A 26,265-nucleotide genomic window follows, 5' to 3' on the forward strand; every position below is an offset into this window, starting at 1 on the left:
CATGTCTATGTATACATGAAAATCTTAAAAATTGACGGTCTAGATAATACATCACGAGATGCATTGTTTCACATATTTAAAATTTACTTTTTCTTATATCCATACCTATTGAGGTCGAGATGAATGAATTGAGAGTTTTTCAGCATCGAAACAACCCCTCTAGTGAATTTTTTTGGTGCGCTTTAATTTGACTGTTTAGGGTTTTACCCTTGTATATAATTTTTTCAAATATAAAATAGTTTTATAGAAACTAGTCTTAGTAACGAGACAATATACTAAAAGGCTGTATATTTTCAGCACAAGGTGGTCATACTGATACAAATAAAAATTTATTTTTTATTTTTAGTTAGGGATAGGAAGAGAAGTTAAGAGGGTCTAGTTGGGTGCGTGATTTATCTTTTGCATGTCTATTTTTTTAGTTTAGGCAATAACGTATAAATAAGATAAAAATATTTTGGTTTAGGAAATAATTAGTGGCAGTTATTTTTTACTCCATTATGTGGAAGTTAGAAAGAGAAAATAAGGAGGTACGTGAGAGAGAGAAAATAGGGAGATGAAGAGAAAGAAAATAAGGAAAATAAATAGAGAGAAGATAGGAAAAAAATTAGAGAAAAAATAAGGAGATGAAGAGAGAGAAAATAGGGAAAAGAGATTGAGAGAGATAGGGTAGTATGGACTTTTTTTAGAGAGAAAATTTATTTTATTTAAGATTCTTTTTATTTGAAGTGTATTTAAAGGGAAGAAGTCTTCATTGTAAATAGATCAGAGAATGATAAGAGAATGAAAATTAAATAAAATTGATCTTATGAAAAGATATTTTGAAAAGTTGATCTTGTGAAAAGGTCTGAATTGAGTAAAGTTGATATTGTGAAAAAATCGTTTTTCGGATAGATTCCCTTGCAGACATTGTTTTTTAGTAAATTTCTATGCGTTGAGAGATAGTATATTCTCTTAACGGTTTTTTTTATTTTATTTTTATCATTCCAGTTTTATTTTCTCCTTGCATCACATACTCACCTGAATTTTAAGGGGAGAAGAATGTTGTGTACTAGGAGATCATTGGTTAGTACAAGGAGATAGAGAGTAAAAGTTTGTTAACATTCCAATATTTATGAAAACATGGGAAGAAATAAATAAGACAATATACGAGATGGCCTCCTTCTAGCACGGCAATCAAATTGTGTAAATGGTTGCACTATTGAATTTCAACCAATAAAGTCCCGGTATTTTAGGAAGCCACAATACCCTTAAGATATATTTATCAAGATTGGACAGGACCGCCATTTAGTTTTTTACTATTTCAGTCTAAAACAATATTGAGTTTGATTGAAAATTGGTCAAAACAAATATTTATTTTGAACAAAATTACAAATATCAAGTTCAGTTCTGACACGAGAGAAAGTATAAAATGAACCTATTTTATCTTTCTTACATAAAGCTCATGATCACTACTACCTATCAAATGTATAATTAGATGGCTAGGGTTTTTATCCAAAAAAAGGGTATTTTTCTGTGGATTTTTACCACACCTTGGCCATTTTATGATGCCCCAAACATCCAAAGTTTTATTTGACGGTTTGAGGTGATTATGACCTTTAGGTATGGAATAACAATTCTATTGTATACAGTTCCAATTTGTTAAATCCAATGATTGGAAACAATAAATTGGTGTTTCAAATAATCTACTTAAAAAAAAATGTCCAAAAAACTTAAATCATTCAAAATGATCTCCCCAAAAAAAAAAAAAACTTTTAAATGCATGTTTTTGGAAATTTTTTGGAATAAATTACTGATTTGAATAAGATTTGAACTAATATGAAATGGTGAGACTCGAATCAAAGAACTTTAAAATTGAGAAAACCCCAATTATTTTGATCGTCAAATTCCAAAAAAATGGGGATTCTATTTAAAAAATAAAGCTACAAATTCGGTAGATCTATAAAAAACAACCAGATCAGAGAAATTTTAGTACTCAAGTGGCCCATATATGGGAAAAATCAAATTTTTACCATTTCATGCTAAAAATTCAAAAATCAAGAATCACATGCACAAAATTGCTTGGTTCACTACAATGAACTGGGAGATCCATGTTAAATAAGGTCGAATTTCTTATACATAAAGCTAGGGATTCAGATCCAAATCAACAAATTTTTAACAAGAATGTATATTATGATACCATTTACCTTTCTTACAAGGAAACAGTTTATATAAGGATGCTACCTTATAATGTAGAACTACATATGCCCCTAAAAAATCCATCGGAACAGGTAGTTTTAATGTTGAAAGACCCTTGGATTGATCATCTCGACATCGAGATGTATCACTATGAAAAATAAAAAGATTTAAAGTCTCAGAAATAATGCATTTTTACAACATATTATCTACACTGTCCATTTTCAAGATTTTCATATGTTTATAGATCCGCTTGATTTTAACCATTTTTTAAATTTAAAATTTTATAATTAGATATAAAAATAGATTTTGAGATAATCCTAATATTTTACATCAAAATTATATACCATGATAAAATTTAAAGGGCACCTTACCTCTACACTTACGGAGGTGTCCGTATGCAAACTACACCCTTCTTACAAAGATGTCACAATTATTGTAGCCATTAGATGTCAAATTAGATGGCTTAGGGTGCATCATAAAATTCGAAAAATTCATTCTTTAACTTTGAATCTAATCAATAATACTCTTACAACCACTCGATTTGAAATCTGACAGATAAGAGTGATTATGGCCTCCTTATATCAAAGGTAAATGGTCTATTTGTATACTTTTTCTTTTTTTTAACACCAAGTCAGCCCTTTATTAAAGGGTGCAATTTATATCAAGGGTAAACCTTAAACAATCCAAGTAAGGTGTGCCTCTAAATTTAGTCAAAAGATGTAATTTTGGTGTCGAAAAGTTTCAATGATGATCTGAAAATCTATTTCACATGTAATTGTGAAACTTAAAACTCAAAAAGTGGTGCAGATCAAGCAGATTTGCAAATATTGAAAATGGACGGTATAGATAAAGTTTTACAAGATATACTATTTATTTGAGCTAAAACTCTTCTTATTTCGCAACAATACATCTTGATATCGAGATGGTCAATTAGAGGGTTTTTAACGTGAGAAGAACCTTTTTCCGATGGACTTTTACAAATACAGGTACATACCTTATATAAATTTTTTCCTTTGTTAAATCTCATAATCGAAACTTTCAAAGAAATGGAATCTGCACTAAAACTACATACCCTAGCATAATTACAAATTTAGGTCTCCCAGTCATATAGCCTTTTTTTTTCCCTTATACTCCAATGCTAGGAGTTTTCCTTGTTTACAAAGAAATTAATTTTCAAATAATATAAAGAGTAGTATCTTCGTTGTATATTTTTAGGACTTAAAACTCTTTTTTTTTCATAGCCATATCTCAAGATGATCAATTAGAGGGTTTTTAAGATGAAAACAACCTTTTTCGATGGAGTTTTGAGACATACCGTACTTCTACTGCATAAGGTAGCCACCTTATGTAAACTTTGCCCTTTATTAAATCTTAAGATTCGAAAAATGGAATCTCCACTAAAACTACAAACCTTAGCATGATTATAAATTGGAAAAAAATTGTATAAAAATGAGGCTCTAAACAATCAAATTAAGGCGCACCTCAAAAATTCATTTGCTTCAATCCAATTATCTCAACCTCAAGATGTATGGATATAAGAAAAAATAAATTTCAAGTTTTGAAAATAGTGCATCTTGTAATGTATTATCTAGACCATCAATTTTTAAGATTTTTAAGTGTTCATAGATCTGTTCGATTTATACTATTTTTTAATCTTTAATTTTTATAATTAGATATAAAAAAAATTCAGTATATCACAAAGATTTTCAGCATTAAAATATCTTTCGACACTACGTGCGCCTTACATTAATGGTTTAGGACCCCAGTTTTATACAAACCACACCCTTATAAATTTAGGTCTCACAATCATTTAGCCTTTTTTTTTTTTTCCTTATATTCCAAAGCTAGGAGTTTTCCTTGTTTACAAAGGAAGGAATTTTCAAATAATATAAAAAGGAGCATCTCCGTTGTCTTTGGATCTGCTAGCATGATAATATTATTTTATTTATTTTATTTTTTGGCTTATTTTATTTTATTTTTATTTTTCACGTGGTTCCCTCCTATGGATGGACATGTAAAAAGTAGAGAGAAGTTCATTTCTCGTGTTTTATTATTTTATTAGAAAATAAATGACGAAAATACCTCATTCCCATAAAGTCTTGACCAAAGCTCGATCCACTATTCGTGTAGGTCAAGAAAAGGTCTTCCAAATGAGTAAGATTGCACTAAAAATAAGCACAGTGCAACTTACCAAATAATCTCTCGTTGGGCTAAAATAAAGGCATGTGAGGGCATCTCACTATATATAGGGAAAAGTTTATATTGAGCTGAGGCTAAAGTTTATATTGAGCTGAGGCTATAAACAATTAAATAAGAGCCTATCTCAAAATTTTCACTAGAAAATGTTGTGTTGATGATTAAATATTCTTAAATTGATCATCTCGACATCAATATGCATGGACATGAGAAAAAAATAGATTTCAAGTTGTGGAAATAGAATAGTTTTTAACATATTTTTGGACCGTCAATTTTCAAGATTTCGTAGATAAGTCGATCTACAATGTTTTTGAAGCTTTAAACTTTATAAACACAAATGAAAATATATTTTAAGGCTATCACAAAGATTTTCAATATTGAAACCGCATTTCTCGACACTTTTTGAAGGTAGGTTCTAATTTGATTGTTTAGAGCCTAGGCTCTATACAAACCGCACCCATATATATATATATATATATATATATATATATATATATATATTGAAAACATTTACAAATAAAGTAAATAAGTTATATAATATTTCACTTAAAGTTCATTACCGTCTTCACAGTTACAACTGTCGTATAGTGTTTTGAATTTTAATAATTTTTTTTATAAATTATATTAACTTGAAATTTTGTGGATGTGTGCACCTTAATGAGGTGCACCTAAATGGAATATAAAACATAATATGAAAGGTTAAGGTTAGTCCATTAGCTCACAACCACATATGAACCAAACCGTCTAAATTTAATTTGAGCAGATCCGTTGGTCATGACTTTATTTTGTATTTAATATTTTTTTTAGAAATTCAAATCGCTTGAAATTTTGGGCATGTATTCTTTAAAAATAGGGGAATCTAATAAAAATATCAAAAAAATAATTTACAGAAAAAAATGGATCAAAATAGCCTCGAAAGATTTTAGAAGAATTTTGGTCAATTTTTTTTATGCGAATTATATTTTTAATATTTTTATTAGATGCTCCTCGATGAGAAAAATGAACGCCTAAAATATCCACTGATTTAAATTTGTAGAAAAAATTCAAATTAAAATACGAAATGAGGTTGTGATCGTCTGATTGTCCTAGATTCAATCTAGGTCATTGGACTCATATGTAATTGTGAGCTAGTGAGCTTATCTCAACCTTTTCCACAAATAATTTAGATGACAAAAATCACTAAAATACACTTACGAATGTTTCAGGGGTATTTTTATCTTTTATATATATATATATATTTTTTGGGCGAGTTGGTAAGCTGTACACACACTCAAATTTAAGATAAATTTGATTTGTAAAAAAATGATTGAAATTCAAGTACTATCAACCACTCGTGATCGTGTAATAGATTTTGTAAGGATGTAGGTGAAGTCTTCTAGAACTTCACCTAGAGGCATTTGTAAGTGCGTATATTATAAGGTCGACGCCCTAAACAACCAAACCAAAGCGCACCTGAGAAATTTGTAGAAAAAGTTGTTTTGATATCGGAAAAACCTCAAATCCGATCATCTCGACCTTGAGATACATGGATGTAAAAAAAACATGAACTTCTAGTTTTGGAGATAGTGCTTCTTATAATGCATTATTTAGTCTGTCAATTTTTCAAGATTTTCAAGTGTTAATATATATATTTGATCTGCACTATTTTTTAAGCTTTAAATTTTATAATTAGAGATAATTTTGTAGGGTATCATAAAGATCTTTGGTATGAAAATGACATCTTTCGACACTTTTTGAAGGCGCGTCTTGATTGTTTAGGGTTTCTGCCTTATACTAACGATACCCTATGAGATGTATGTATACATATGTATATGTATGGATGTATATGTCCACGTATAATGCTATATGCATGTATGTATAATGTTAAAATGGTATTTTTAAGATACATATCTACCAATTTTGATACAGCAGCGATTGGAATCGATTGGATCACCAACTTGGCAAAATAGTAAAAAAAAAAAAAAAAAAACTATACACATTTTTGGGGCTCTTAAATATGAAGAAATGTTCAATAATACTAAAAACACAGAAGAAAAAAAAAAAAAAAAAAAGAAAAGAAAAGAAAAGAAAAGAAAAGAAAAAGAAAATTCTGTCACTTACCAAGAACTAGCATCCTGAGTGATTCTTGGTCTAGGTCAGCGTTTTCCAATTTAGTGGACCTGGTTTTATATCAAATGTGTTAAAATAAATTAGTGATCAACCTAGTTTCATCAAAGCAATATGAGATAGATATAAAACACCATTTAGTTGGGGCGTGCCCCTTAATATGATCTAGAGAGATAGAGACTTCTAAGGTTGGGGCGTGCCCCTAATGCTATCAAAGAGAGAGAGATAAATATTAAGAAACAAGAGAGATATAGGTGTGTAGAGATTTATAGGCAATAGGTCATCTTTTTATACTACAAAAAATAGGATAATGGTTTTTTAGGGTTTTTATGGCGGTCTCTTATTGTGGATTGAATATGAACCATTAATCATGGGTGACTTGTGACGAGAGAGATTTGAGCCATCCATTTTATAGATGGCCATGAACGGAAAATAATAGAATTTTTATCCCCTTTTCCTTTTACCATTATCCCATCAATATAAATTAAATAAAATAACATTAATCATAATATTGTACTTTATCCAAAATATGCATAAGCCTTATGAGGCTTTTAAAAGACTCATTCAAATTTTCTTCAACATAAAAAACTTATCTAAATCTCACAATAAACTTCGCATCCAAGCCAAACTTATTACTCATATCAATTCAAACATATAAAATAGAAAAACTCCTAAAAGTGGGGTGTGCCATTCATGATAGGAAGCCCCTAAAATTGGGGCGGGCCATGCTTTGTTGGCCCTACCAATTGGGCCCATCTGTACAATGGGTCCTCCAATGCTATTTTAAATATTTTAAAAAACTAATAAAATATTTTAGAATTAATTTGAATATTTAAAACATTGAAAAAACAATATCCCCATTTCTATAAATCCAAATTTTATAAGTAAAATATCCATAGATCTATAAAATTTTAAATAATAATTCTAAAATTATATCATCATAAAACAAACACAATTAAATTCATTTGATAGGATAAAGATAAATATGATACATAAATAAACGTATTTGGGCACTTACTTTCAACCGTGGACTACAATCCACACTTGTGTTATCAACCCACCCAGTGTTTCCCATGACCCAAAGTCCATGCATAGGTTCATTAATGAGTTACCCAAGTCTGGTTGATGAGTCAAGGAGTTGTAATCCCAGTTTGTGAATTTCAGGTTATCCCCTAAAGACGTGCTAATGTCATCTAGACCTGATGCGACTACAATTCTATAGCGCATAGGTGTATCACTCGCACATGTACAAGCTTCACCATAAAATGTGGTTTGTTTTCCCGAAACTGCTATTATTATGCATGTGATACTACATAGATGATGCTTTGGCCCATGTCGCTGAAGGCCACATCACTTATTCGGGCATCAATGGATGATTTATTATGACTTTTATCGGATAGTTTTCTATACCCAGGTAACATAGGTTTTTTCCAACCGATTAGCCTAAACAGTCAAGTACAGTTCGATAACAACAAATGTTATTTGCTTAGTATGGTCCACGAGATACCACACGAGATACCACACTCTCGCTGAGTTTATGTTTCCTTATATCAAACGTTTCATCACAAGCACTAATAAAATCTTTAATGGCCACACTCACCCAACAATACAAATCCAGATCGGATCCACCTCTCGAGTCCCAAGTCAGGTCCGGATCAGAAAAGGAATGTAGTGGAGCTTTTAGACTTCACCATCTCTCATTTTAGAATATTCGCACGCTAGTGCACCCACCAAAGTGCACCTTGTTTATGCATATTTTAGGCAATCTCTCTCCCTCTTAAAGTGGGGGCCACATACACGCTCATGCATGCTTTAGCACACGTGTATTGACTCCTAAATGTGTAGATGCTACATGAGTTTGCTTTAGCATATTTTATACAGTAATTTATTTTTGGTATAAAAAAATCACAATTATTTTTAACTATAAAAAGTAAAACTGAATATTTGGGGCTTACCATTTTATTGTACAAATTCTTAAAAGTAAAATTTAAGCCTGGCTAATTGCACACCCTGAGCAGCCCGATTTCATGTATGATAGCTAAGAGTTGAGAGTGATTTTACTTTTTTATAATAAAAACAATGGCGAGGTTTGTATAAGACGCCATCCTTATACATTAGAAGTGATTGTACGTCTAAAGTTTATTTGGAGATGTAGTTTGGGTGTCGGAAACTTCATTATGACTTGAAATTTTTACTTTTATCCCTAACTATAAAATTTAGAATTTGAAAAATGGTATGATTGAGTAAATATATGAATACTTGAAAATATTGAAATTAGACAGTCCAGATAATTTGTTATAAAATGCATTATTTTTAAGACTTCAATTTTTTTTTCTTCTTCGCACAAATACCTCTCAAGGGCGAGATGATGAATTAGAAGATTCTCCAACTTCAAAACACTCTCTTCTAGAATATTTATGAGGTGCATCTTATTTCAATTATATAAAATTACAACCTTTTATATATATATATAATTTTTAAAATAAAATAAAATAAAACAATAAATAGACTTATTGTATAGCATCCCTATTTTATAACAATAGAAGGAGGGTACCCCAACTAGTATGGATAAAGATACTTTGCATGTGGGTATAGTATGGGCAAATGCATGTTTACATGTGCACACAGTCATGTGTTTTCTCTTTTTAATCAAAGGGGAAGGACACTATTTCAAGGAGGGAGAACATCATAAATTAAAACAGATTGAAGAGTCACACCCCTTTTCACAAGTCCATCAGCAATTGAATTTGTCTCCCTATAAACATGTTGAAAAGAGACTTACAAGCTACAGCACATTTCCATAATTTTTATCCATTTTTTCCATAATTTTTATCAATTTTTTTCTCAACCAATTACAAAAAGTCCCCTTCAATAACACAAGGATCATTTCACACCTTTTTTGATAATAAGCTCCAGCCCTCTTTCTATCGCTTCTATCTCTACTTCATTGGCCGTTAAAACTCTTCCTGCTCCTGCATAACAAATTTCATTAGCAGTTAAATAACATTAGGTGCTTTTTATTAGTATATATATTATGTAAATAATTTATTTGCCCAATAATTGTATTTGGGGTATAATACAATTAATTTAGAAAAAAAGAGTTTTTGTGTCCAATTCTCAAAAAAGGGATGGGACATTTGTTTGGGGGTGTCAATCTCAACCGTTTTACCTGCCATTATCTGCCCCATTTATGGAGCTTTAAATTTTGTTAGGGACCAAATTAAATTTGTAGGCCATCACAACTTCTTTTAGAACCGAATTTGAGTTTTTCAATTGGGCTTTGAAGCGTGCTCTTTCCAAATTTCGTAAGCCGCAGCCTTACCCAAATATCACTAGAAATGGAAAAAAAAACCATATTTCATGGGCATAATTGTGGCAAATAAAAGGTTTAAAACCCACATGAGCACATAGAGAAAAAAAAAGAAGAAAACTTAACTCTTAAATTCCAAGACACATGGTGCCATGGGCAATTAAAAAAAGATAGATGTAAAGTGGTGGTCCCTCGGAAAAAAAAGACAAAAATCTACAATCTAATTTTTATAAAATATATTTTTCTTTTTTAAATTATTATTTTACATGTTAGAAATTATATATATATATATCTCTAAAAATTAGGTAAAAAATCTATCTTAAAAGTGGAACATGAAGAGGGGACGAACATGTACAAGTGTGTGAGTCCTAGGGCTTACAAAAGCCTTTGGGACCTTTCAAAGGGCATCCGTGTCTTACGAGACAAAGACGAGGGCTTTCACTGGGGCTCGTGATTTGGCGCGTAAGAGAGAGAGAAAGTGGGACCCAACTAAAAACCCGCGCTTTTAAAGCGCTCTTCACATTTGATTCAAACGCGTTTCCTCCCCATAAGTTGGAGAGAGAGAGAGAGCGAGAAAGTTAGAGAGAGAAAGCAAAAACGCAAAAACTCTAGAGAAAGAAAGCTAAAAACCATTTATGCTCTTTTCTCTCACTACACACGCATTCTCTTTCTCTCTCTATAAAATACCATTCAATCCACTCATTCCTTCACGTTGCTGGTGGAAAACTTTTGAGAGAAAAACCTAAAAAACCATATATAATCTCTACTCTTTCTCTCTCTATAAATATCATTCAATCCACTCATTCCTTCACGGTGTTGGTTTTCTTTAGCTTTTCAGGTACTTTCTCTCTCTACAAAGATCATTAATTTCATTCATTCCATTTTTATATTGCTTAGCAAAAGTTAGAGAGAGAAAAAATGGTTTTACTTAGCTTCAGGTACTTTCTCTGTCTACAAAGATCATTAATTTCATTCATTCCATCTTTATATTGCTCAGCAAAAGTTAGAGAGAGTGAAAAAAAAAAAAAAAAAAAAAAAAAAAAAAAAAAAAAAAAAAACCCTAAATCCCTATAGCTCCAATTTTCACTCTCTCTCTCCATTTCAATTCATTGATAACATCACGTAGTTGGTTTTGGTAGGTAAAAGTTAGCGAGAGAAGGAAAACCGTAAATTTCTCTCCCTTTTGCTTAACAAAAGTTAGAGAGAGAAAAAGGTAAAGCACAAATTTCTCTCTTTCTCGCTCTAGTTGAAGCTTATCAGATTCTCTTTCTATATGCATATCACTTCAATTCTTTAATTCCCGCGCATTGTTGGTTGGGTTGGGTTGCTTTGCTCAACAAAACCTGTAGAGAGAGAAGCAAAAACCCTCTCTCTCTCTCTCTGCACTCCTGAAGTTTTAGCTTCCCAGATTTTCTCACTCTAGGTGGCTGTATCTTTTTGTAGCATTGCTGTGGGCATTGGAAGCCTCGGAAAAAGTTTATATAGAGCTGAGGCTCTAAACAATCAAATTAGAGTGCACCTCAAATTTTTTTTAAAAAGAAGTCGTTTTGATACTCAAGTATTTTCAAATTGATTATCTCGACGTCAAGATACATTGATATAAGAAAAAAAAAAGGGTTTTTAAGTTTTGAAAATAGTGTATCTTGTAACGTATTTTTGGACCATCAATTTTTTAGATTTTCAAGTTTTTCATAGATCTTCATTATTTAGCAAAAATGAAGAATGTTTCACCCCATTGCGGTTTTTGTGTTTTTTGCGTGATAAATTGACCTATTTATCTACACTGTCCAAATGAACTCCAGCCTATGGGCTTGGAGTAGCTTCCTATGTATGGGAAAAATTTATATAGAGCCTAGGCTCTAAACAATCAAATTAGAGCCTACATAAAAAGTTTCACTAGAAGAGGTTGTTTTGATGCTCAAATATCATCAAATTGATCATCTCGATATCAAGATAGATGAACATGGGAAAAAAAAATTAATTTCCAGTTCTGAAAAATAGTGCATCTTGTAGCGTATTTTTTGACCGTCAATTTTCAAGATTTCATAAATTTGTTATATCTACACTATTTTTTAATCTTTAAATTTTATAATTAAAGATGAAAATATATTTGAATCAAATTAGAGCCTACCTTCAAATACTATCGAGAAATGTGGTTTCAATACTTGAAATCTTTGTGATAACCTTAAAATATGTTTTCATCTTTATTAATAAAGTTTAAAGCTTCAAAAATGGTATAAATCGAAAGATTTATGAAAACTTGAAAATTGATGGTAAAAAAATGTGTTACAAAATACTCTACTTCCAAACCTTGAAATCTATTTTTTTTTTCATTTTTATGCATCTGGATGTCAAGATGATCAATTTGAAGATATTTGGGTATCAAAACAACGTCTTCTAGTGAAATTTTGGAGGTGGGCTTTAATTTGATTGTTTAGAGCCTCGGCTATATAAGCTCTTACTTTTCCTCTCTCTAAAATATGAGGTTGTGGCTCTATAAGCATTTACTTTTCCTCTCTCTAACTGGTTTGTCTTTCTTGAAATTGTTGGGGCCGTTTGAAGGAGCGAGAGCTTTAGAGTTTAGACTTTTGCTAGACTCGAATTCAATTTTTAGTCCCCTTGTTTTGGAGGTTTCTATATCTGTTGAAGTGAATCACCCCCTCTCTCTCTCTAGATTGGATTTCCTTGAATTAAACGTCCTCCTCCCCTCTCTCTCTCTAGATTGGATTTCCTTGAATTAAACGTCCTCCTCCCCTCTCTCTCTCTAGATTCAATTTCCTTAAATCAGTCTCCTTTTTCTCGCTCTTTCGAGAGGCTTCAGGATAAAAGCTCTCTCTCTTTAGTCTCTGAATGTTGCGGAGATCTAGAGGGTTTCATAAGACTCCGGTCTTTGTGAATTGATATCCCATTCTCTCTCTCTAACGATTTACGGCATTTGGGAAAGGTCTTTAAAGGTTTTACGAAGTCGAAGATTCAGTTTCAGGCGGTTGATCTCTCTCTCTATAACTTTGTGTTTCAGTTATTTAGCATGAATGAAAATGAACTGTGTGTGTATGTTCCATGCATTTAGCATGAATTAGAATGAACTCTCTCCCTCTCTATCTCCCTGTGTCTCTCTCTTTCTCTCTATCTTCATGTGTTTGTTTCAGGCATTCAGCATGTATTAGAATTGACTCTTTTTTTTACAAGAATGAATTAGAATTAACTCTCACTCTCTCGAGGAGTATTAAGAAATTTTAGATGGTTCAGTTTCTGTTAATTCTGCCTTCTCGTTCAAATCAGCTCTTATTGATATTCGATGTCCTTTCTGCTGCCCTTATTTGTACTCTCTTAAAGTCTCTCTCTCTAAAAACCTCTCTCTTTTGATCTCTTTCATCTTTCATTTTCTGGTCAAAATAACCTCTCTCTCTCTCTATATATATATATATTCGTTCTTGTATCTCTGAACTGTTATGAACATTTGCATATAATTTTTGAACTTTTTTTTATTGTTCCATTTCCACTGAATTGATTCTCTAGGTTGAATCAAATTCTTGTTGAATTTTAATGTTGGATATATAGTTTGCTGGATCTGCAACTTTGGTACACTTCACAAATATTCCCTCATCTCTGAGTTCTGTCTATTTTTTTTTTTTTTGAAGCGTTGTTCCCAAAATCTTTTATTTCTAGTTTTTGTCTCTGATGTGAAATTGTGTACAAATTTGCTTATTTTTTCCTGTGACAGAATGACGAGTTGATCTCAAGATCACGTTTTAAGTGAATTATGATATTTTTTGAGAAATTTCTTGAATAACCAATCTAGTTATGTTGAGTTTGATCAGAAGGAACATTATGTTTTTTTTGCATTTTTTATTTATTAACAACAAATTTTCCATTCAAACTTGGCATTATTTTCTGGTTTCTGGAGAGATTTTTTTTTTACCTTGACCTTATAGCCTTGAACTGCTTTCCTTTTTAATTTTTATAAAGAGGTTTTATCTTTCCTTTTTTCTTTGTACCTAGTTTTGGTTGGTAGGAAGTGCTTCTTATTTTTCTCCTTTTGATATTTCATGGTTATCATTTTTCTATAGTCGCTTTCTTCTTTGATGATCATCTTATTGCATGGCCTTCCTTAATTTTAGCTAATCAGTAGGGCTCTTTATCTGCTCTTGTGCTAAAATATCTACTTTTTTGTTCTCTAATTTTATAATACTGAATCTGTTAAATTTGGTCTACATCTGTTAAGTTTTATCTTCTTTAGGTTTTTTATTGTTTTCTTATCCTTTTTCCTTTTGTTACATCTGATATTATCTTGGATTTGTATGTTGTTCTAGCCCAAATATGCATTTACATGAATATGAACATAATTAGCAAAGGTTGTAAAATTTTCCCAGACTGCTTTAATTGCAGCAGACTACATTCTCCAAATTTAGCCATTGTTTTTTTGTTTGAGTCTGAGTAATTATTGTTTTTTGTTCAATTCTGAGATATGTTTTATTAATATTTGTCCTTTTGTTTTATTTTTTTTGTTTCAAAAAACAAAGGTTTCATTGTCCTTTTTTTTGGTTTCCCAATTGAAGTTATGCCCCTTTGTGGATTTAGGGCTTCCTTTTCCATTATGTTTTCTTTTCGTTGTTCTCCTGATGATAATTTTTTTCATGAATCCTACTTCTTAATTTTGATTTTGCTTTCTGCTTTCTTGAGTATTTTTTTAATTTCTGATTATTCTTTAATTTTGAATTCTGCTCCTTTTTGTTTTCTGGTAATTATCTTAATGGTTTGATTTTGGTCATCCATGTGTCAAATATTAATTTGGTTGTGTTATTGTTATAAAATTGGTTTCAAGATTGTAAGTGATATGCTCATGCGATTACCATATTGACCATGATGTATATAATGCTGCGTTGTCGAGATTTCAGTGCCAACTTAATGTTTTTAAAGTGGATTTCAAGTGTTTGGTATATGAGTGGAGCTGATAACTCTTTGTCATGGTTTTTGCCATTAGCGTAAATGAACTGTCCATTTTTATTGTGTTGCTGATTCGTTTACTTAATCTTATCACCATGTGTTTTTGTTTCATTGCATTTTAGTTCTTATTCAATTGACATGCTTTTTACTCAATCAAAAGTTGTCCTTTTTCCTCTTCGGTATTATGCATCCTTTAGAATTTACTACTATGGAGATTCCTGTTTATGTAAGTGCATACGAGATGAAGTTTCTGAAGCATTATCAAATGTCCCAAATTCTGTTTCCTTTCTTTTTTCTTTATTCTGTCCCTTTTCTGTTACCTTGAATATTCTGTATCAAGTTCTGTTTCCTTTCTTTTTTCTTTATTCTGTTCCTTTTCTGTTACCTTGAACATTCTGTATCCTTATGTGGTTTTAGATTATATGGAATGACTCATCTTTCACTGAGTATTTTCTCCTCTCATATGTCAAAATGTTAGAAACTTATTTTACGTTGTTGTTCTATATGATTTCAGGTCCCCATTGTTGGTGGCCTCTTGTTTCTGTAAAACAGATACAGAGGCCAGAACTAAAGTCATTCTTGAACTGACACGTCAAGGAGCTATTGCTTTATATGATGACCATAAAAATGACTACATCCTATAAGAGAAGGGAAGATTAGTTTAAATATGGTTGTGGACTGGAATATCTTGTCCTTGGGTCCTGTTTCAAACTACTATGAGTCAGGTGTATTTGTTCTCGGATGGCTTATAACTGGTTCTTTTGGACTTTTAGCTCTTTTATATGCATTTCTACGATGGCAAAGAGAGTTATCACTCAAATGGATGAAAGCTGCTGCTAGAGCCAAGAAGAAGGTGAGGAGAAAATTGAAAGTCCCTTTGTCAAACCACAAATGGATTCAGGAGTTGGGTTATCGTGGACAAGCACCCACATGTTGTGTTTGTTTAAAGGAGGTCCCTCACATTTCCTTTCACCTTTGCTCTTCTTGTGGGGTAGCAGCCCATGTCTCTTGCTCCAAGGATGTGGCAAAAGATTGTAAGTGTGTTGCCCAAGCTGGGTCCTCTCAGTTGTTGCATCATTGGTCAGAGGGATGGATGGAATTCGAAGACAATTCAGAGCTATCTACAAGCTGTTGTTACTGTGATGAACCATGTGGTGTCCCATTCCTTGGTGCTTCTCCAACATGGCATTGCTTATGGTGCCACCGAGCCATACATATCCAATGTCATGCAAGCCTGTCGAAGGAATCAGGAAATATATGTGATTTGGGTCCACTTAGTAGACTCATTCTTTCTCCACTATGTGTTAAGACAGTGAATGAGGAAAGGATTGGTGGTTGCGGGATATTGAGCTCCATCACTCAAGAGATTGCATCATCGGTGCAGGGCCAGATTAGGAGGAGGCACAAGAGTAGAACCCACAACAAGTGTTCCTCTTTTTGTAGGGTTCGTGACAATGCTTTGTTGGCAACTTCAGATGCAAGTGCAGTCTTTGCGTATGCATTGAATGGTCTTACAGGTACTCAAAAGTTGTGTAATGGAAAAACCAATGGACAAAATGGGAAGATACTTGAGAGTGCCGTCACTGATTACAAGCAAAATGAATGTAACATGGCTCATGGTGGGGTTCAAAAGTACATGCTGGTAGATTTGCCGCAGGATGCCCGACCATTGTTGGTTTTTATTAATGTCAAGAGTGGGGCTCAGTACGGGCCTTTTCTTCGGAGGCAGTTGAACATGCTATTGAATCCAGTACAGGTGAGACTTTTACCTTTTTGGTGACAAACTTGAAATCAAACAGTATTTATAATCCTTTTATTACTTCATACAAATGAATAAAATGATATTTTTGTCACTACAGCTTACATTCATGCCATGTAGCACAATAAGAATGTTATTGGTGGCATTTGGTAACCTTATCCTTTCATAAGACTTAATAGTTTTCTTTGCTTGATGAAGTATTTTTAAGCATTCTTTCGATCTGGCATAAAAAGATAATGGAAGTGATACGAGTGATCAATTTTGAAGAATGCAAATTTCATGTGTATTTACCTTGTGCATTTATGGTCTTTGGCATTCTTACGCACCCTATTGAGTTGTTATATCTGATTTAAATGGTTTTTGTTCTTTGTTTTCTGGGGGAATGGAAGGAAGAAAAGTTGCCACCCCGGGGGGGGAGGGGGTGGGGGTCTGTCTGTAAATCTCAATATCAATTTAATAATGCCATCTCTGATCTGTTTATCGATAGCTTTGGAATAATGTCCTGCTTTATGTTTCTTTTTCCTTTCCCTTGGTCACTTAAGGCTATTTCTCTGCCTGTAGTTTCCTAAGTTGTCAACCACTTCACATCCTTAATCATCACTTCTATCAGGATCTTCTATTGTATAACATGAAGGCCTTACTCCTTTATTTCTTTCAATAGTTGGGTACATTTCTAGTAAAAGTGGCCTTAGCCAGGCACTTTTGGTCTTTCTCTTATAATTCTGTAAGAAAATATCAAGGTTCCAAAAGAGAGTCAAACTTATAGCCTAGTGTTATGGAGCTCTTCGCCTCAGCTACAATGTTTCGTGTTCAAAAGTTAAAATCCATACTTACCTGATGAATCCGAAGACAGCAGTTCTAGGCTTCATTGGCACCTTCTGCCTTTTTTATAATAAAGATGAAAGGCTTGAACGCTATTTAGAATCTAATAAGTGTAGATGATTCTCTTCCCTTATTCTTGCAAAAGTTATCCATTTCTAGTCGCTCTTCCCATAATTTCACTTGTTGCGTCTGAAAACCCTGGTCCTACTGGGTTTCCAGAGCACCTATCCCCACTATCTTCTTTATTGTGTTCGTTACTTTATTCCTTTTATCATCCATGATTTTGACTAATTTATTTCCTGCCAAACTGCACTGCTATAGCTGCCTAGGTGGCTAGGTTTATTTACCTTTGAAACATTGAAACCCGAAGTCTGGCTCCTCCCCCCTAATTCACGGCACTTATTAGTGGTAAACACTCCTGTGGATGCCTCTCTAACTCACTCTACTTCCATGACCATATTCCTCTTATTCAATCTGATAAATGAAAACTTCCTCCTTTTACTTTATTTTTCTCGGACTCCTCTCATAACCCAACCCTCATTTCTCTCCCTGTACTGAATGACTCACTCATACCAAGGTCCTCTTTGATCCCGTCTTTTCCCTGACTGGTTCCCACTTCACTCTTGCTTTTCAAGTTCAAAACACAGACAAAAATCCCCGACGTTTGTTGGCTTATTTTCAGACATCTTGCTGTCTCCCTTAAATTTTATCATCATTTCGTTGGAAAACTTTTGCACATCAATCGTTTAATTTTTCGTTGTGTCTTTAACCCTGGCCATGTTTGGCTGGGAGTTGTTTTATTTATTCTCTTTTCATGGCATCATTTTGACATGCATTTTTAATCTTATTGAATTTATCATTTTTCAGGTTTTTGAGATTAATTCATTACAGGGCCCTGAGGTTGGTTTGGAATTGTTTCGGGCTGTAAAGTATTTCAGGGTTCTTGTTTGTGGTGGAGATGGAACTGTAGCATGGGTTCTTGATGCCATTGAGAAGCAGAATTTTGAATCTCCCCCACCTGTGGCTATACTTCCACTAGGGACTGGGAATGACTTGTCCAGAGTTTTATCATGGGGTGGAGGTTTTTCTGCAGTAGGGGGACAAGGTGGCTTAGGTATGCTTCTGCATCACGTTGACAATGCAGCAGTAACTATGGTTGATCGCTGGAAAATTACTACTAAAGAGACATGTTCAAAGCTTAATGAAAACAAGCAACAAGTGAAGTTTATGACTAACTATTTGGGTATGTTCAACCCCTTCTCCATGATGTTTTGAATGACTTTTACAATGGTATGCTCTCTCTTATCATTCTATTAACCTTTTGCAGGGATTGGTTGTGATGCAAAGGTTGCACTTGACATTCACTTGATTCGAGAGGAAAAGCCTGAAAAGTTTTATAACCAGGTATTGGCTTCATATTTCTTTGACTATTTTTAGATTTCTTTATCCTTTTTTGCAATGTTTGAATCAGAAGATAAAGAGTCATTCCTCAGTATCTGATATGTTTCACTCGTGAATTGAATATGAGAAGTTCTGGTCAGAAAATTTACATACACATAAAATCCCTTAGTTCACATGCAATTTTCCTTGTTTATAATTCTTCTAAATTTTACCCTTGAGAAATTCCAAGATTATATTAGTTGCCCTTAGTTATAATATGTGTAAGCTACAGCTGTTGTTCACAGGAATTCATCAGTGGTGGGTCATAGTTGGCTATTGGCATGTGAACTTGTAGCTCTCCCAAGTAGAAACCACAGGTATCCAAGATTGTATAGAACACATGCGACTAACATGACTTGTCAGATTCTCTGTGTTTAGGGGGAGTTTGTTGTTTGCAGACGCGAGTGTATCCCGTGTATATGTAATCTTCTTTATCTTTATTTGCGAGAGTATATGGTAGTGCCTTTTCTGTTTGCTTTTATAATGATGTCTGGGAAATCCGTGAATGAGCAACATGCAGTGTCTATCGCGCATCTGTTCCTTTATTTCGGTTGGAAACTACCTTATAGAGTATCTCTACCAAGGTTTGAAGGCCTTGAAGGTTTTCCTTCCTGCCACAAGTATGATTGGAGCCTTGGACTATAATTCAGTTAAATTTTAAACCTTGAAAGCTCATTGATTTCACAAGGAGTTTGTGGCCCAAGTTCTAGGGCAGGTTTTGTTGGACCCCATGACATTTCTTGGGTCTTTTTCTTTCTCTGTAGGGCTTCAGAACTTCAGTGCTGGTTCTGTAGTACCCCATTATGTGTACTCTTGTTCGAATTTCTCTTGTCTAGACTCTCTCTCACTCTATTTTCTGCTTCTTTTTTTTGGATAGGAACCAGCATTTAGAAAATCCCAGGGTCGAATGGAATCACCAGAGTCAAGCCGGACCAGTGGCTCCCCAGTTCTGGATGATCTCGAACTGGGGATTCATCCTGGTTTGACCTGAACAGGGCAGTTCACAATAGCGAACCGTCCTGTCCCAGTACAGATCTTGGGTGATTCCCAAGTCTCGAGCGAATATTGGGAAATCACCTTCTGTGAAGGAAAAACCGCTTACTCAGGGTTTTGTCTGCCCTATATTCTTTTTTATAGCCGTGTCTTTGTTCTGGTTGATATTTTGGCCCCAAATTTGATCCCCAGAGCCCCAATTTGATAGTCCTTCTCTTTCTTCTTCCGATCTCTATTCTTTCCTTCTCATCCTGGTTTTCTAGGAATTCCACCTAGTTTTATGCCTTGGATCCATGTCCTGTCTCTTATTGAGAGTATGGACCAATCCTTTATGGCCTCAATGCTGATGGCTCTGAAATTCTGAATACATCAGTTGTTTATGGAGTCCCCCCCTTTAGATATCTATTTAGGGCTTAAAAGCTGGTGATAGCTTTGTTTGTGGTTTATTAATGGAGTCAAAACAACCTTATTGTGGGGGAACAATGTCTATTTTCTGATGTCTACACCTCAATTCCATGGCTCTAATGGTATTTGACCTTTTTCTTTCCCCGAGTTTAGGGCCTACTCGGGACTCTCTTGGGTGACTCATCTGGGGCCATACCTGAGTCAGTATCCTATTCCAGTTTTCAGACACTGTTATGAACCACTTCTTCTGATCTTTGTCTGAGAAGGAAGTCCAAGTAGGCCCCATTTCCAGCACTCTGCACATTTATGCCCCAAAACTCGAGTCTAAACAACTTCATTTAGTCTAAACCACTTCTCCCTCATTTTTTTTGGCATATTTATGGCTTTTAACTTTGCAAAGATAAAAAATTAACAAATATCAAACCCTGGTTCATCAGATTGAAAAGACTACTCTTTGGATTAAAAGTAAAAACTCTTGTGCAGCAGAGAAAACACCTAGCAGACAAGATTCCTTGCAGTTAAAGTAAATTCAAGGAAAGAGAGTGGGAGCCCCAGCAATGAAATCTAGATTTCATTCGGTCTTTCTTGAAGGAATCAATAGTGGTACCCAAGGCAACTCTTAGCAAGATTGAGGGAATGTATACGGGTCAGCAGCTTGATAGACTTTTACAAACTAACGAACATAAATTGCTTTTATTTTTGCTTTTTAGTTAGATATTGTGTGTGGATCCCAAATAATTGAGATAAGGCCTTAGATGGTGATGATGACAACGAGTTATATATTGTTTTTTATTATGCAAGTGTGGTCTACGTTTTTAACTATAGTTAGAATTGGAGGTAGAAGGTGGTACAAAAGTGTCCCAATAGCTTTTGCTGCGATGGTTCTGTTTTTCTTTTGACCCTGTCACTGTTTCCCCACGAAGATTCTGCATCATCTCTGTCACTTCTCTTATTTTTGTTCTTTCTTTTAAACTGCGTTTTGCAGTTTGTAAATAAACTTCGATATGCTAAAGAAGGTGCCAAAGATATTGTGGATAGAACTTGTGCATATTTACCCTGGCAAATTCAGCTTGAAGTCGATGGTGTTGGAATTGACATTCCAGAGGTGATTCCTTGTTTAAGCAAAATCTTATTCTTTATAACAATAATTATAATTACATACATATATTTATGATCTTTTAACTTTTTATTAGAATTTTTACAGTTTCTCAACTTCTAAAACGATAGAAATTACAAATTATTGAGATGAAACCGGTGAGAAACTATTACATGTCCAATTATGCAATTTCTTTTTCTGTTGTTATGAACTTGCAGGATGCAGAAGGTGTTCTTGTGCTTAATATTGGGAGCTACATGGGTGGAGTGGACCTTTGGCAAAATGATTATGAGCATGGCGATGACTTTGATATGCAATCCATGCATGATAAGATGCTCGAAGTTGTTTGTATTTCCGGCACATGGCATCTTGGAAAACTTCAGGTATTGCTTATATATATGTTAGGGTGCTCTCACTATGGAGTAATTTATCATTGTACTCAACAAATTTTGGACACTTCTATATATTTGTTTTGTACATGGAGCATTTTTTTAATAGGGGTATTTTTTGTCATTAGGAGGGGTATGATGTCAATGTACGCTCCATGTGGGTGATGTCACACGCTATGTAGATGACATTACACAATTCCTAATAACCAAAAATATCCTTACTAACATAACTATATATATATATATATATATATCATTAACTTCTTTGGTGTCTTTACTATACTAAGAAGTTGTATACAATGAGGCAGCTACCTTCACCATTAAAAAAGGCACAAACACCCATAGCCATTAGATATAAAATCAGAAAGCTAAGATGTGTCATTTCCTAGCACAAACTTTGAACAAAATTTCCAAGAACTTCCATCGTAATGTATGGTGCATCCCAGGCGCTGATTTTAAAACTGACAGTTGGAAGTGATCGCGACCTTTTTGTACCAAAGGAAAATGGTCTTATTGTGTACTTTCCTATTAATTTATAAGAGCTGATTCTGGAAAATTTTAAATTTCTAGATACTCATGTTTGGAAAAATATGGAGAAACCCATCTTTTCTTTTCCCTTTTCTCTTGTTCTTTCAATTATTGTTCCAAAATAGTGTTATTTCATATTCTTATTTGCCCTTGAAAAAACGCGAGTGTTGAAAATTACTGTACATAGTGTTTGAACTAATTCGCCTTTTATGCTGAATAATTGTGGTTTTAAGGAAACTGAGAATATGGTGCATTATGGCTTTGAGCTTTGGACAGGTAGGACTTTCCCAAGCTAGAAGGTTGGCGCAAGGGACAGTTATAAGAATACATACATCTGCCCCTTTCCCTGTTCAGATTGATGGGGAGCCATGGATCCAGCAACCTGGCTTTCTAGAGATATGTCATCATGGACAGGTTCACTTCTCTCTCTATCTATAGCATGCGAACAAGAGAGAGAGAGAGAGAGAGAGAGAGGATCAGGCAGTGGTAGACATCGGAAATGGTACATGAACTATGATCACCATATAGAAAATTAGCGTTGTCAATGGGCCAGGCCATGTGGGCGCGCTCACACACTCTCTTTTGTTTGGTGATTTTAAAAAATGTATCCTAACATTTATGATAGAAAAAATCCCTATAAGCTTTTTAGCCCGAGGGAGTAAGTATATAGTGCGCTTGTGTAAGCTTATGATAGAAAAAATTTATGGTAAAAAATAACGTTTATGATAAAAAAAATCCCTATAAGCCAAACTTGAGCCGAGCTTGTGTAAGCTTCAGTTGGGCTTGCTTTTGTTTAATAATGAATCGAGTGAACTGGTCTCTTGGCTTGTACCAAAAATATTGCTCAATCTTGGCTCACCCCATGCTGCACAGAGCCGGCTTGCAAGTTATTACTTGTTGGCAGCCCTAGAGAGAATGGTGGTGCAAGAGAGAGAGTAGGACCCACTAGAGCATTACCTGACCAAGTGCGTCTGATTCTTTCACTATCGCCGTCGATCGAGTGGTTGGATAATGACTACACTCATGGCCATTCACTTTCTAAGGTCATGTGGATCACGGTATGCTTTCTCTATCCTAAAGCACATGTATGAGAGGAAAATATTTTGCGCTGCTCTCTCACTAGAGAGCAAAATATCTTATGATGCTCTCTCACTAGAGAGAGAGAACCAAGAGTATTTTATTATGTTCTATCACGAGAGAGAGAAAGACCATAGTATTTTATGATGAACTCTCCATAAAAAGGGAGTAGGTTTGCTTAGCTCACTCCCTTTGTAGGCATTCGTGAATCCAATTAATTCTACAGTCACCTACACATATAACTGATTATACTAAAAAATAAGTAGGACTTTTGCACAACTATACCTCAGTTTTTTTGTCATATTTAAGTTTGATCTCATCAAATGACAAAGCTACTGATTAAAAAACTAAATTTGCAGCAAACGAAATGATTGTTATTTTGTACTAATATTGGTTGCATATTTGTTAACAAAATAAAATCTGAGAAAGCAATGTACAAAATGCAGATATGTGTCAGCAAGCCTGAGGACCTTAGCTTACAAAGTGTTTTGTTTAGGTTTACCCCAAAAAAAAAAGACAAAAGACGCAACTCCACTTTTCTTATGGATTTGGCGTGTTATAGGTTAGGGAGATTTTATAATTGACTGTTGTTCTAGAGAGTGGGAAGTTGCTTGTATAATGGGACTTTATTATGAAGAGAGGTTGTTTGTGTAATATTATGTTATGAGAATGTGGATACGATTGTGAACATTACAGATGGATATGAGTGTCAGAAATTCTAATTTTAAAATTAGTCTTGGAGACGTGCTTGTACCTAAAGGAAAAGTTTGAGTTGCAATCTTATACTATAGAAGTACCGTGCACCTCAAAAATTGGTAGAAAAGAGTTCTCTAAAGTGAAAATGGTCCATTTGGTCGTCTTCATGTTGACCTTGAGATGTATGATATAAAAAAAAACAAAAAAAGAATTTGAAGTTAAAAAATAGTACATTTTGTAATAAGTTATTTGAACAATCTATTTTCAAGATTTTCTAGTTCTCCATTTTAAATTTGAAAATTCATAATTAGAGTTGAATATAGATTTTCAAGCCGTAATATTTTTGATGTCAGAACTACATTTTCTGGTAAAATTTCAGGGTGGGCCTAATTTGTATGGTGGCTTATACAAGCCTAAGGATGAGAGAGAGAGAGAGGATCGTATAAATGAAGTGTTAATTCTACTGAAGAGAGAACTTGATCGTGTAGTGGAAAATAGAGTTTTTTACTAGAGAGAGAAACATAGATTTTGCTTGAGTTGTGATTGTGTGTGTGATTTTTCAGGTGTTCATGCTTAGGAGGGCATCAGAGGAGCCCATTGGGCATGCGGCAGCTATAATGACAGAGGTGTTGGTAAATGCAGAGTGCAATGGCGTCATTAACGCAACACAAAAGACTCACCTCCTTAAGCAGATGGCCCTTCGTCTCTCTTCCTAACAACAATTCCCCTTGTGTTGTTTTTGTGTGTGAGAGAGAGAGAGAGAGAGAGTTTTCTGAGATATATATAGAGAGAGAGATCTGTAGCCCGTCTGTGTAGTTGACAACTTCAGATAAGAGGGGAGAAATTTTGAGTGTGTAAAGGATATACATTTAAAAAAAGAAAGAAAGGAAATCATAGAATTGGTAGCTCCTTAGAACAGTTCGATTTACCAATTGGTGCAAGTAGAATAGTATTAAACGATTCATGCCTTCTTTTTCTTTCTTAGCTACTAAGAATAAGATGAGAGATCGAGATGCTTCTACCCTACTGTGTGCTAGAGAGAGGAAAAATTTGAGTGTGTAAAGGGAGTGATAAAGGTGGTGATTCCTTCTCATAATAGTTCCTGCCTTTTTTCTCTCACCTACAAAGAAAAAGTGGAGAGATTAAATGACTCATAGTATGTGATTTTATTTTTTAAAGGAATTGTGTACTATAAGTGTTGAGGATTGATGTCTTGTATTTTGAAAAAATAGATTTGTTAAGGTGGAGTCAAAAAGGATGCTTTCGGAAGGTCGTTAAAAGTCAAGGGTTTAAGGCTTGGAGAAGTGTACGGCCAGGTAGACTTGCCTTTGCAGGTGTTCGGGGGCTCTTTCCTCGAGAAATTTTTTGGATATTCTTACATAGGGATTCTATATATATATATATATATATATATGGCGTATTTCAGTAATTTGTACCATCTATTTGAGATCTGATATATATCGTTGTGATGGGGTTTTTTAAGTATGTTGTTGAATTATGTATATCTTTGTGTTATAGTTGATTGTTCTTTTTCTTTGGTTTTGTGGATTGCTTTTAAAGTTTCTACAAGATCATTTGTTTTTGGCAGTGGTTTAAAAAGCGGATCGGTGACTTGGATCGAGCATTTCAAAAACCCATCCGAATCGACGAATCGACGATCCGGATCGAGAATCGGTCGGATTAAACTTTAAAAACAATTCAAAAAAATTATTACAATTCATTAGAAATGTTGTTTTTTAGGAATTCAATAAGAAATGAGGGTATGCCATTAAGAATTTTCATTTCGTTGCATGAATATGCGAATATTGATATGTTCTTTCCCTGCATGAACTACTATTTATCATTTAATTTACATCACACAAAAGGATAAACATAGAATTATCATGGATTAAGAATATCATCATACATGAACTACAATAAAGCATACAATTCGTAACATACGATCTAAAAATAAAATGACAGACGACGTCATTTTTCATCTTGGTCACGCTGGTGCTATTGATTGAATTCGCGTGACAATTCATTGACTCGATTTAAAAACGAATCATTCAAATTAGTGGGCACCTAACTATACCCAAATCCCTTAGTGTTAGTGTTTTGTTTTGGTCCGAATCCAAAATCCTCGAAGCTTGTCCATCCTTCATGCTCACCTACACTATCGTGCTCATCCCTACCCTCTTGTTGTTGGGACTCGATATGTGAATAATTTGGCTGGGATTGGGTGGCCTCAGAATCATCACCTCTCTCATTTTCCTTTAGACCCCCTTCCCAATCTCCCTCATTAGGTGCAATATCACCGACATCTCCGACGAGTTGTGGATATGTT

General features: G+C 34.0%; 1 protein-coding gene across 15 annotated transcripts; it reads left to right on the plus strand.

Moving 5' to 3' along the window:
* Positions 1-10,495: 10,495 nt before the first annotated feature.
* DGK2 (diacylglycerol kinase 2) lies at positions 10,496-24,848 on the plus strand. Of its 15 annotated transcripts, XR_016057412.1 has the most exons (9): positions 12,640-12,773; positions 15,249-16,490; positions 18,183-18,558; positions 18,643-18,719; positions 21,139-21,258; positions 21,468-21,632; positions 22,443-22,580; positions 23,040-23,224; positions 23,690-24,002. XR_016057412.1 is itself a non-coding variant. In XM_088869314.1 (8 exons), exons 2-8 carry the CDS (start codon positions 15,402-15,404, stop codon positions 24,653-24,655), a joined length of 2,118 nt encoding a protein of 705 aa, XP_088725440.1. In that variant the 5' UTR covers positions 10,496-10,625; positions 15,249-15,401; the 3' UTR covers positions 24,656-24,848. The 15 variants fall into 15 exon arrangements, 10 of the variants coding, with proteins under 10 accessions (XP_088725440.1, XP_088725446.1, XP_088725439.1 ...); XR_016057414.1 differs by lacking the exons at positions 12,640-12,773; positions 23,040-23,224; positions 23,690-24,002 and adding exons at positions 10,496-10,625; positions 24,503-24,848 and having other exon boundaries at positions 22,433-22,580; XM_088869314.1 differs by lacking the exons at positions 12,640-12,773; positions 23,040-23,224; positions 23,690-24,002 and adding exons at positions 10,496-10,625; positions 24,503-24,848.
* Positions 24,849-26,265: the final 1,417 nt, after the last annotated feature.

This window comes from Amborella trichopoda, chromosome 6 (assembly GCF_054954075.1).
Source record: "Amborella trichopoda isolate Santa Cruz 75 chromosome 6, AtrichopodaSantaCruz75HAP2 v2.0, whole genome shotgun sequence".
NCBI classification, from domain to species: Eukaryota; Viridiplantae; Streptophyta; class Magnoliopsida; order Amborellales; family Amborellaceae; genus Amborella; species Amborella trichopoda.

Excerpts from the sequence above, each read along its gene's own strand:
- DGK2 (XM_088869314.1), top strand. The coding sequence starts at position 15,402 with ATGGTTGTGGACTGGAATATCTTGTCCTTGGGTCCTGTTTCAAACTAC. Across the intron at positions 21,259-21,467 it reads TTGGAATTGACATTCCAGAG|GATGCAGAAGGTGTTCTTGT; the intron begins GTGATTCCTTGT and ends ATGAACTTGCAG. Across the intron at positions 22,581-24,502 it reads AGATATGTCATCATGGACAG|GTGTTCATGCTTAGGAGGGC; the intron begins GTTCACTTCTCT and ends GTGATTTTTCAG.